Here is a 12,242-nt window from a genome sequence, read left to right on the forward strand (position 1 = left end):
TGAATGTGCACAGATACAAACACTAATCATATAGCGGTGGGTTCTCTCGTCTGTTTCTGGCAGGGTGTGAATTACGCGGGGACCTCTGAACGAATTATTGCTTAAAGCTTACAGAACTGATCCCTGTGGTAATCTTAAAATGCCATGCAAGGAACGTAACACACACACTGACCTGGGTGTCATATGATACCATAATTAAAGGAACCCCCGCTCAAGTTAATCTATTAGAGGGATGGGGATTAGGGAACAGTATTAAATCTGGCACTTTCATAGCACTGGCTATTCTGCAGGTGTCAATGTGTTCTGCTCTGCAGTGAAACACCTGGGCTTTTTCTAATGCAACAGCTACACAAAAATGGTTCCTAACACTGCTGCCATGATGACACAAGCACCAACAGAAATATATTGTATGACTTTTGTCTGTATTTACATGGACTTGTAAGCAGTTAATCTGATTTAATCATCAGTAAAGACTTAAGGCGCTTGCTTTAAAGCAGACTATAGGATAGGTCATAAAGATGACCTTTAATGACTTTAATCTTAAAGTTAAAATACATCTTTAAATAATAAAAAAAAAGTCTTCTCTGACATTTATAAGATAATCCACGTTTGAGCAAATACACCTTACATAGTGTTGCATTGTATCCTCAGGCTAGGTCAAATCTGTACAATGAGGGCCATTACCTTGCAGTAAGTGAATACCAAATGGCCCATTCACCATGACACATTGTGAGAGGAAAAGGGCAGCCATTTTGTTTTTATTGACCTGAAATGATTAATCTCTGCACGGGGGATACAGAAATAATTACCTGCATGATTTATGCTGAGAGAAAGAAAGTGAAAAAGGAGAGAACTGCTGAAGAGTTGTGTTTTAGCCCCAGCTGACATACACTTCTTACGGGTTTAATTACATTCACATTTAATTACATTCACCAACATATATATATATTATATACAGTTGAAGTCAGAATAATTATCCCCCTTTGATTTATTTCTCTTTTTTAAAAATTTTCCAAACAGAGCAAGGAAATTTTAACAGTATGTTTGATAATATTTTTTCTTCTGGAGAAAGTCTTATTTGTTTTATTTCGGCTAGAATAAAAGCAGTTTACATTTTTTTATGAACCATTTTAAGGTCAATGTTATTAGCTTCTTTAAGCTAATTTTTTTCCGACTATCTTCAGAACAAACATTGTTATACAAAAACTTGCCTAATTACCCTAACCTGCCTAGTTAACCTTGTTAACCTTTAAATGTCACTTTAAGCTGTGTAGAAGTGTCTTGAAAAATATCTAGTAAACTGTCATCATGGCAAAAGTAAGTTAATGAGTTATGAGTTATTAAACTCATACTGCAAATGAGTTAGTAAAACTATTATGTTTAGAAATGTGCTAAAAAAAAATCTTCTCTCCCTTAAACAGAAATTGGGGGAAAAAATAATATTAATTTAGGGGGGCTAATAATTCTGACTTCAACTGTATGCGTATATGTATATATATATATATATATATATATATATATATATATATAAATATATATATATATATATAAATATATATATATATATATATATATATATATATATATATATATATATATATATATATATATATATATATATATATATATATATAATTTTATTTTTTTTATAAAAATGAAGGCTCAATTTCACAAAGTGGCCCTTCTCATAACTAGAAAAATCGGAGATTACCTTAATGTCCTTAATCAAATTGCCAGACTGCCTGAAAAACGATGCAGATTATATCAGCAAAACCAAATTGCTTGGCAGAACCAATTAAAACAATAATAATGCCACAACAATTTATCTCTGATGTATTGAAGCAGCAAACTGCCCAGTCAAAAGGCATTAGACTTTAAATGAGAAAGAGAGAATATTAACTCTTCAAAGGGGATGAGTGAAATTTTCCAATAAATCACCCGAGGAATGGAAAAAGTAATCAATGCAGGTCTGTGTAAAATTCTGACCATGCTTCATCAGTTCACCTTGAACCTTTTGCTTTAATGAAACTATCAAAGTAGTCTTGTTAAAGACCTTGCCCTTTGCTAAAGAAATCTTATCTTTACTAGTAAATGATAAAAAAGAAGAGCAACCGCAAGATAATTTAGACTAACAATCAAACAACAAGCGGAATGTTGTGTTACTCTCGAAGAGATTGAATTTTCATCTTGTGTAGAATTCTTTTTGAGCAAAACCCATGTTTGTTTACCTGGGGTTCCACAGATCTCCACACTCAGTGTGTGTTCAATGGTTTTGTTCTCAAACGGAGATCCCTTGTGGTCACTGCAACACAGAGGAGGGGAAAATAGATATGAGAATAGGGAAGGAGCGCTGAACGTGTTTGTTGTGAGCTTACAAATGGAAATGAAATTAACAAAATGCCTCATCATTTTTCCTTTTTTTTTTTTGAGTTTAGATTTTGTCTGCTCTACAAAAGTTGTGTAAAAACTCTCTCACTTACTTTGGAGACTCTGGGGTCAAAGGAAGTGGCAAGATGGTTGGTTTGGCTGCAGAACACAAAGGAGCATGTGTAATTAATTTACTAGTTCACACTGTACCCAAAATATTTCAGGTCCACATCTACAACTAAATCTCTAAGACTCAATCAGTGACAGCAATGGTGTTGCAAATCCAACCCTGCTCTGAAAGGCTAGAGGACTCTCAGCCATAAATTTTGGGAAAAACCAATAGTTGTACTAACTTGACCCCATAGTTTTTGTCTTTATCTGACTGCATACTTAGTGAGGCAGGATGAATTGATGGCATGTGTTCAGTTTCCCAGCCCATCATACAAGGTCCACCACATTCCAACAGTCGAAATGAGTAGAAAATGTAAAACAGACTATGACATGAAAAAGAATGGCACAAATGTTTCGTACAGCTAAAATTAACTCTTACAAGAAGAAATTTTGCATGCAATTGAAACCAAAGCAGAGGAAGAAAGAAGAGTCAAGGAAGCGTGTGCAGTTGCCTGAGGCTGTGACCATCTCCAACTGCAGCTAGGGAGTATCTCTCTGTTAGACAGCTATATTATTGCAGCCCGAGAAAGAAGCTTTTCAGCACAGATCTGAATTTGAAATTGGGCGACGTGATAGTTCAAAGTGTTACACAGGCGTTCTCCATCTTTCATTTAGAATTAATCTATAGATAAAGGTTTGTGCCAATTCAGGGGTTTACCGATTGGAGCGAATGATGCGGCTGGCCGCTTTTGTTTTTGCTCTCAAGTAAATGTTATGTTTGAGTTAGTGCTGGGGTTAGTGTGTGGTCAAACGGGGAAGCAGTTAAAGGAGGAGAGGCAAAGGAGAGAGGGCAGGGATGCAGCAATGATTACCTAACATTGGTGGGACTTGGTCATCAAGGTGCTTGCAGAGTGCCTGTTTTTGTGAGTCGGAGGGCGTGCGCTCTGGAACTAAAGAGTCTGGGAACAATGGGCTTAGCAGGCCCTGTGAGAACGACATGGGGCTGCCTATGACATCATCAAAAACATCCTCCCCAGCTTGGCTCACCAGATAATGCAAGCTGTTTTCTGACACCTGTTCTGGCATGCTCAACCAGCTCTCTAGATCTAATTTAAGCTCTGATGAACACTCAAGATTACTATGGTCGCCCATACTAAATGTTTGCTCATTTAAGCTTGGTGTTATTCTAGGTTGCTCAAAACTAGTTTGCTTTAAGTGTCCATGACTCTTTTGGACTCTAGGAGCCATGTCAAGAGGATCTCGCCTTTTATTCTGGGGGACACTGGGCAAGTGCAGGTGAGCCCGGTAACGGGCCGGCCTCGGCCTGGAGGTGAGCAGCTGACTGAGCATGGGGTGCTCTAGCTCTTGCCTCCTTTTCCTAATGGTCACCGTGATGTGCCTATTAGCATGGCCAGCCTCAGCTACGCCGCCCGCCTCAAGGCAATGACCACAGCTGCCTGCATGACCCGTCTCTCTAGGCGGGAGAGAGTAAGAGTGCATGTACCTAATAAAGCGGGCAGCGGCCAAGCTGCTTGGGTCAGCACCTGGGTGAAGGCCTGGTGGCCTCCTCTCTTCGCCGGAGCAAGCATGGCCACAGCCGCCTCCGTGGGACAGTGCAATGGGGGCGGACTGCTCCCCTTGTGTACACCGCCGCCACTTCCCCGCCCCCTCACCAGCCACACTACACGTGCTGGCTGCCTGGCTCTCACCTCGCTGGGCCTGCACTGCCAGCTGCTGCTGTTGCTGTGATGATGGGGAGGCAGAGGATGTCTTCTTTTTGGAGGCGGTGGAAGACGAGCAGGACGACAGGGAGGAGAAAGAGGAGGTGGACGAGGACGATGGAGAGGAAGAAGATGAGCAGGAGGAGATGCAAGCACCTCCCCTGTCCTTGCCGCAACCTGTCCAGGTGCTCTTGGCTTCACCGGCTTTGGTCTGGAAGGCCTCGTCGCTAGAGGTGAGGTACTTGAGCAGCTCAGTGCAAGGACGTCTCATGGACCGGTTGGGACAGGCCCCTCGTGGTTTGCTGTTCCAGGGGTTTTCTGTCTAAAAAACAAGAATCAGAGAGACATACAGAGACAGTAAGGAATGAGCAAGGAATGTAACAGGAGACACCGGTAACATAGGAAGATTAGAACAGGGGGTTAGCGCAGAGGTGGTTTAGTCTCCCAAAAGGCTACGTGAGTGTGCTTTGCCCATCATCTTAATTACGAGGTCTTGGGACGGCTCCAGGAAGATCTGCACGCAGGCAGCAGGAGGAGACAGCGGTGTCCTCTGGGACCCTGCCATGTGCAGAGCTCCAGAAACAGAGGAGTCAAAGTCATTATGGAAAATTAACTCCTCAAAGAGATTTGCGCATGTGCATGAGGGTGTTTGTGTGAAGGGAAGAGACTCACGCATGATGTTTGCCTCAAAAACCTACTCATTTTTCATTTAGCTTACAACATGACTGGGCTGTGATAAATCATTGAAACAAATCACTGCTTCAATCTCTATTAAGAAATCTCAGCATTTTCTTTTTTCATGGAAATGAGATGGAAGCTGTTCTGAACGTCGTCAAGGGTAAGATGAGACAGCCACAACACCCCCATAACAGATACAACTTAATCAAGCTTTAGTTCCCCAGAGTGAGCAGACTATTTGTATAATTTATCAGAAAGGAAAAATGAAATGGAACTAGCAGATGAGCTCACACACCAGGCCTTTGATGCAAGAAGTGCAGTGAGCAGCTACCTTGGCAACAGCAGGTGCTGGTCTGATCCGTTGGTTGCTGGCTGCATGGTTCTGTGCCTTGCCACCTGGGTATTGATTATAGCTGAGCTGGGAGTTAGCAGGGGCCAGGAGGAGCTTCTTCAGCTACAAACAGAGCGAAGAAACAGATCATAGGGATTACAGGCATGAATTTAAAACAATATGCAAAGAATTCCAAACAATATTTACATTACATTTATGCACTCGGGAGAAGCTTGTATCCAAAGTGACTTACGTTTCATCTAAATTATATACTGTTCCAGTTCATGAATATCCTGGGAATCAAACCCATGACCTTGCTGTTGTTAGAATTAGGCTGATGTTTGTGAATATGGTGTCTTGAAATGCAAAGGATTCTGTTTGTAAGCTGATAAACCAATGATCATATTTTAAAATGTAAATTTCTATTCATATGTTTCATTTGCTGCTGCTTTATTAGAGAAAATAAACATAGTCTTCTTGAGCAAATGAATTACGTTTTGCATAGCTTTTGTTACTTCATCTTGACGGCCTTGCACATGTTCCATTTTGCAGTAATGAACAATGCAATTAACACCTCAGGAACACTGGTCTACTTTGATTTGCTGTTTCAACAGCGCTGTGCCTATGTTTTCTGCACGGACATCAATAGGAGGCTGCCAGAGCCACCGTCTGGCGAGTCTGTACCCATTTTTGGTGACAGGTCTGCAGCCTCTCCTTATCTGGTGCTAGTGTAGACCAGACAGAGGCAGTCTGGGAAAGTGAAACACAGTGGGATTGGGGAAGAGCAAGGAAATAACAACAAAACGAGAGAGCCATGCTTCATGGCGAAATAGGATTGGGCGAATGGGAAACACTAAGGGACGGTCTCTTACCAGGGAAGGCTCCTCTGGCTCTGGGGTGCGTGGCGAGCCGTCAGGGGTAGAAGGACAGCTCTGATCACTGGCATTGGTCACGTCCCCATCTGCCAGGGCTTCGAACGAAGGCAACCCGTCTTCATCCACTGGGATACTGTCCAGGGTTTCTGTGAGCACTGCCAGCAAGTTGGCCTCATTTTCCTCATCTATCTTCTTAAGGGGTGAAAAGAAAAGGGGGGGGACGAAAGAAGAGTGGGAGAAAATAGGACATTTTACTCTGGAGTCGATTTTGTCACTGGGTGGAGCAGTGCTCCATAATCACTGTTTTTTGCTGCATATACTTTATTTATTTATTTTGTTCCACTACAAAATCTCTTTCAACTACAAATTGCTTAAGCCACATGAGTCAGCACTGTCAGTCATACATTAAACATGCAGCTTACTGGACCAAAATAATATCTCCCCTAAGAAACCCATTAACCGAGCTGACAAACAGCAACTACCCAGAGAAGTAGCCGCAAAGAGGTAAGAAACAATAAAAGGGAAGTTCAGTTCTTCTAATCCTTAACTCAGAGGTCTCCAATGGCTCATCAACAAAATTCAAGCTGGCAATTCACAGATAAGGCGGCTTATTGTGAACTGAAATAGATGCAATATTTTTTGAGCATATGAAGTGTGATTACAGAATCAAATGCTGAACGCTAAACACTTCTTCCAGTCTTTGATGTTGCCATCTCTGTCTCTTCTGCAGATGGTAGCGCAGGAGGGGCAGTATCTCTGGCGTGGTGGCAATGGAAAAGTCGCAGGCACTGGAAGTTCCAGCACCAAAACCCACGGGACTTAGCAATTGCAGAAGATAAACACCAAAAAATTGCTGGGGGACGTGGCGCATGCAGGCCAACAAGAACAAATCCTTTTATGCACACCACAGGATTAGTATCGCTTGCTGATAGCGTTCGGGCATGATCGAGGTGGCTGCAGGGGGACTGTCCTCTTTAGATAGAAGTGTTGCATTGCTTAGCCTCCAGTCCCATGTGCAACGATCACCCCATTTGATCCCTTTTCTATTAATAGTTTCCCACGATTACACACCAGCATGTGTCCCTATGCTCACGGGAGCTGCTTTTGAGACATCAAAACAGGGCCATTTTACTTATCTTACTCTATTTAAGAGATTTTACTACTGATAAAGCTAGCGTTTGATTAGACACTGACATGGAGGAAAATGCTAAGCCTGGTTCCACTGAGTTCATAATGCCCTCCTTGGGACATGTTTTCTAATTCTGTATTGGAATTGATAACAGCACACATTTCCAAGAGATAACAAAACATTCGCAGGACACCTGATCTCTGACGTAAAACGACCAGAGAGAAATCATACCCTATAACTTAGCCTGCTGTTTAATGGTTGGCTAATAATACCTAAGCTCACGTTTACGCTGTCAGGTCCTGATGACCAATTCCAATTTGTTGCCTATATTAGATTTTTTTGCCTGTCCGTTTACACGTTATTTAAATTGAACCCCATATCCGATTCGTGTGTTTACACTTGCCATACAATTTACGAAGTCGCGCATGCGTAAAGGCGGGTTCTAGCATCTTGTTATCAATTTGGTTGTAAAACTGGAATGTAGCTCGCTCGTGACCACTTTTATTGTTGTGTTTCCTTGTACTTCGATTTCAGTGATTTTATTTTTCGCTGACACTGCAGCCAGAAACGTGTGTGCCCTGCTTTAAAAACAGATTTGTTTCTGTAGGACCCTTTAATCTTATCTTGAACTGACTCATCTCCCCACAGGGTAAGAAGGCAGGTAACTTCTGCCGTCAACCCCTGACCACTTTCCTCCTCCATGTTACCTCTATTGTTGTTGTTTACCGCGTCGGCGTCTCCACACATGCACTTCCTTCTACGTCATTAAACCGCGGAGATGTCCCACATTGTTGCAAGTTTGATGACGTACAAATGCCTCAATAAATCCTATCTGCCTGTTTACATGATAGTCCCATTGTCACATATCCAATTTGTAATTTATAATAATATGATCGGCCTGAAATCGATCTCTGAATATCCAAATGTATGCGTTTTTTCATGTTTACACGGTCATAACAGATCGACATTATTGTTTGAGAAAACCTATTATTCATTTGAGGGTTTTCACATGATGTGCATGTAAATAAAAACCAGTGCAGGGTAAAACTTCTCATTATAAGTGTGAACTCTCAGTCAGACTTTATCTAGCATGACAGAGGGTTCTCCAGGGTTTATACGGCAATCAAAAGTTCTGCCAAAAACCGTTCTCCTCTTACAACATCGGTTATCTCTCAGTATTCTATGAAGCAGGCTCTATAACCTTTGTCTTCCATTCAGTCCCATAATTCAAAGAGCAACCAAGACTTGCAAAGTACATCCAACTCTGTGCCAGAATGGTCAGATTTGCCTGGCAACCCCCGGAGCCTTGTTCGCAGCCATCGATTGCCTCTGACAAGCTCCAAAGAGAAACAGCCTCAGTAAGAAGGGAAGAAAAATAGATAGGACCTTTCCCATTCCGCTTAATGGACCTCACCGAATTAAACAGATCTTAACAATCCTGGGCTAATTGTGGGATCACAATATATTAACCTGCTCTAATTCTAAAGGGTGCCATTCATGGCTGTTTTACCACAAATGCTTCAATTAGCCATAAAACACACTGGCAAGCGCTCGGCAGTCACACTCCATCTAGCTCCCCTCCCTTCCCCAGTACTTCACAGGCAAGCCAGCGTTCACCAGTCATTCATTACCAGATACGCTCTTTTGTTATCAGACAGGCTGTCTTTGAAATTGTCCTTGCTTTAACTCTTTTATTGAGTTCCACCTAAGCCATTTTGTTCCTGAGATATAACTTGCCACCGCTGCTGATAACAAGTAGCATGGTCCTTTTCTTTTACGCCCTAATTTCAACTTTGTTCGAAAAATATGTATGATATCATTTGGAGATCTACCGGTTAACGAAAGAATAAAAAAAGATAGTAAAATGTGATTTTGAGTGCGTCTGCGGCCTTGCATCTCCACTGTGATGGAGAAGGAAAACTCTGCAGGTCATAAACCTAGAAAGTCAATTACTCGGAGTGGGTTTTACAACTGAAGGACTTACACCATCACAAGGATTGCATTCAATGACCTAGAATGGGTGGGGAAAAATATTAAGACTGATGTATTTTCCTTTTATTATTCTCTCTGAAACTCTTTCCGAGTTTACTACACATCCTAAAGTGGTTCCAAACCCTTAAGAGTGTCCCTTTTCTGTTCAAAACAAAAGAAGATATCTGGATGAATGTTGGAAAATCGTACCCATAGTAGAAAAACATCAATTCAAAGAAAGCCATTGGTTACTAGCAAGTGTTGGGCAATAACGCATAACTAGTAATACGTTACTGTAATGTCATTACTTTTGACAGTAACTAATACTGTAACGCATTACTTTTAAAATATATTAACTCTGTTATCATTACAATATGATGCGTTTGTCCATTGCTTGGTAAATTAATTAATTTTGGCTGCAGTCTAACCTACATCTTCCTGTTTACAGCGGTGACACATTGTGGGATTGGTGGATGCCAACTGACCACCGTAAAGAAGATGTGTCGTGTACGAGGCGCCAGACTGGACAAAAGTAAAGAGGAAGCCAGGTGCGCATGAGAGAGACCGAATGCGCACGAAGTAGGACGAGTGTGCTCGCGAGGTAGGCCGAGTGTGCTCGCGAGAGAGACCGAATGCATACGAGGTAGGCCAAGTGTGTGCGCATGAGAGACAGAGAGACTATTTCCGTTACTATTGTTAATCACTATTAATAATACTACTGTTTGTTGTTTTCAAATAAATAAGCCCACATTTATTATCTGTATAACAAAATGGATTCGTTTAGTAGACACAATGACGCATTTCTGTTATATTTCAGAACACGATATTCATAGTATAGTGTTGTATTGCTCAGAAAAATGCTGTGATTTATGTTTTTATTGTTTTATATATTTTTATAGATGTTATACAACAGCAGATTTTGCACTTTGAACATACACAACTTACTTTCCTTTGGTTGTTGACATACCATGTTTAATTTGTGGTTAGTTTAAAAATCGCTCACAGATTTCATTTTTGTTTAAAATACATCAAAAGTATGGTTGTTTATTATAGCAGTTTTATTGGTGCTGAGTTCCACCAAATTTATCCTGAATGATTATTCAGATTACTTTCATTAATTTATTTCATGAAGGTTTTGTGTTTGTTGGATATTGTCGCTATTTTCATACTCAAGTTCTGAAGGAACATGTTTAAGAGTTAAATACAAACTTTATGACGCTGAAGTAACTTTGGTTTTTGCTTTTTTGTTTCTGAATATATTCAGCCGGTTTATCACCTTGAGATTTTTTATTTTTATTTTTGTGCTTCTGGTGTGACTTAAATAAATGAATTAGCATTTAAAAATGACTTTTTGTTTAAGTCTGTCTTGTGTTTTAGTTGTGAGAATGCAAATGAATTAAAACGGAGAAGTTGATCAGCAGTGTATTCTCCATGCAGCACTGAAGTGACGCTATAAGGGCATTAATAGGAGCATTAAACATTTTCTTTTAAAAAGTAACTCCAAAATTACATTTAACAGTAGCGCATTACTTTTTGGTATAAGTAATCGATAAAGTAATTGCGTTACTTATTGAATGAAGTAACTTGCAACTAGTTACTAGTATCAAAATATATCTTATTTTGTGCTCAACACAAGAAATAAACCCAGATCGATTTGGAATAAGTGGTAGTGGTGACTAAATTATGACAGAATGCTTGTTTTTAGGTGAACTATAGTTTTAGAATTAAGAGATTCATCTTGAACGGCAAAGTGTTTCAAAAATACTGGCTTGACAAATCCCCATTTTAAAGTAAAAATTGTAAAGAGAGAACAATAGGGCTTCTCATTGTCTAGAGCAGTGTTTCCCAACCCTGTTCCTGGAGGCACACCAACAGTACATATTTTGGATGTCTCCCTTTTCTGACCCATTAACTTCAGGTGTCGGAGTCTCTTCTGATGTTATGATAAGTTGATTCAGGTGTGTTTGATTAGGGAGAGATTGAAAATGTGTACTGTTGGTGTGCCTTCAGGAACAGGGTTGGGAAACACTGGTCTAGAGTATATTGGATCTAGCATTATCCGGCACCTTGACTGCAGCTCTGCACAAGAAGTTTAGCCAGAGGAGAAATACTTGTGCCCAACTTTCAAGGTTTTTCCCTTCACTTTGGTCAATTGGTAAAGTTTTGCGCCTCGCCACTGTCACCGCTGGCTTGCTTGGTTTGGGACTTGTGGAGCTGCACAACAATGGATTTGCTCTTCAGTGAAATTTAAACCACACTGAACTGAACTGAACTAAACTGAACCTTAACTCTGAAAACTGGACTGACACAGTTTCAATTAACTAGAACTTCTATGTTAAGCTGCTTTGACACAATCTACATTGTAAAAGCGCTATGGAACAAACATGAATTGAATTGAAATGAGTAATCAGTTCACCTCTAATTTCCCTGCTAATAAATCCAAGCACCATGCTGCATCATGTGAGCTGCGCCTCATCCAGATATGTATTTTCTAATTACCATTATAAGTCAGATAACATTCCAACATAAGCCTAACCAGATTGTGTCACAGTATACGTAAATGGTACAGCAGTCATATGTCATACTCAAAAATAGGATTCTGCCAGTGGAATCACCAGCACTATTTCAAACCTCATTTCCCCCGCAAATGATCCTGCAAGCTGGGCGCCGAGGCATGCCTGCTCCAGAGGCAATGATCACAGAGAGACGGAGTATGGCAAAGATTAACTTTTCACAACCCTCACCAACATCACCACCCCCCTGACTCTGTCTGGACACCACAACCGGCAGCTTGAAGGTACCAATCAAATTTGACTGCTTATTTCGGCAATCATAATAATGCATAGTGAAATTTCACATAGAACATAGCTAATTTATGCAGGATTTCAAACGTCCAGCAAATCATATTCCCTAATCCCGAAGAAAGAGTTGAAGGCTGGAAACAAACTGACATGGATGCACTGAACATGATGTTAGAAAGAGGAGTTTGCATGCCGTGGTGCAACAGATGGTCCACAGCTCTGTTCCTAACGCAATTAGAATAAACTCTGTTTTCGGTG

At 40.7% G+C, this 12,242-nt stretch overlaps 1 protein-coding gene across 3 annotated transcripts in view; it reads right to left on the reverse strand.

The window, feature by feature from the left end:
* The window catches only part of LOC130232485 (peroxisome proliferator-activated receptor gamma coactivator 1-alpha-like), an 89,965-nt gene that overhangs the window by 30,755 nt on the left and 46,968 nt on the right, over positions 1-12,242 (reverse strand). The window contains exons 3-7 of one of the 3 annotated variants that reach the window (XM_056462425.1): positions 6,081-6,272; positions 5,209-5,331; positions 4,188-4,521; positions 2,481-2,526; positions 2,229-2,302 (exon numbers count right to left, since the gene is read on the reverse strand). In XM_056462425.1, coding sequence (XP_056318400.1) covers positions 2,229-2,302; positions 2,481-2,526; positions 4,188-4,521; positions 5,209-5,331; positions 6,081-6,272 — 769 coding nt within the window. Of the gene's footprint in view, positions 1-2,228; positions 2,303-2,480; positions 2,527-3,350; positions 4,522-5,208; positions 5,332-6,080; positions 6,276-12,242 lie in introns of all 3 variants that reach the window. The other 2 variants (XM_056462424.1, XM_056462423.1) reach the window with 2 other exon arrangements.

This window comes from Danio aesculapii, chromosome 7 (genome assembly GCF_903798145.1).
Source record: "Danio aesculapii chromosome 7, fDanAes4.1, whole genome shotgun sequence".
Taxonomy (NCBI): Eukaryota; Metazoa; Chordata; class Actinopteri; order Cypriniformes; family Danionidae; genus Danio; species Danio aesculapii.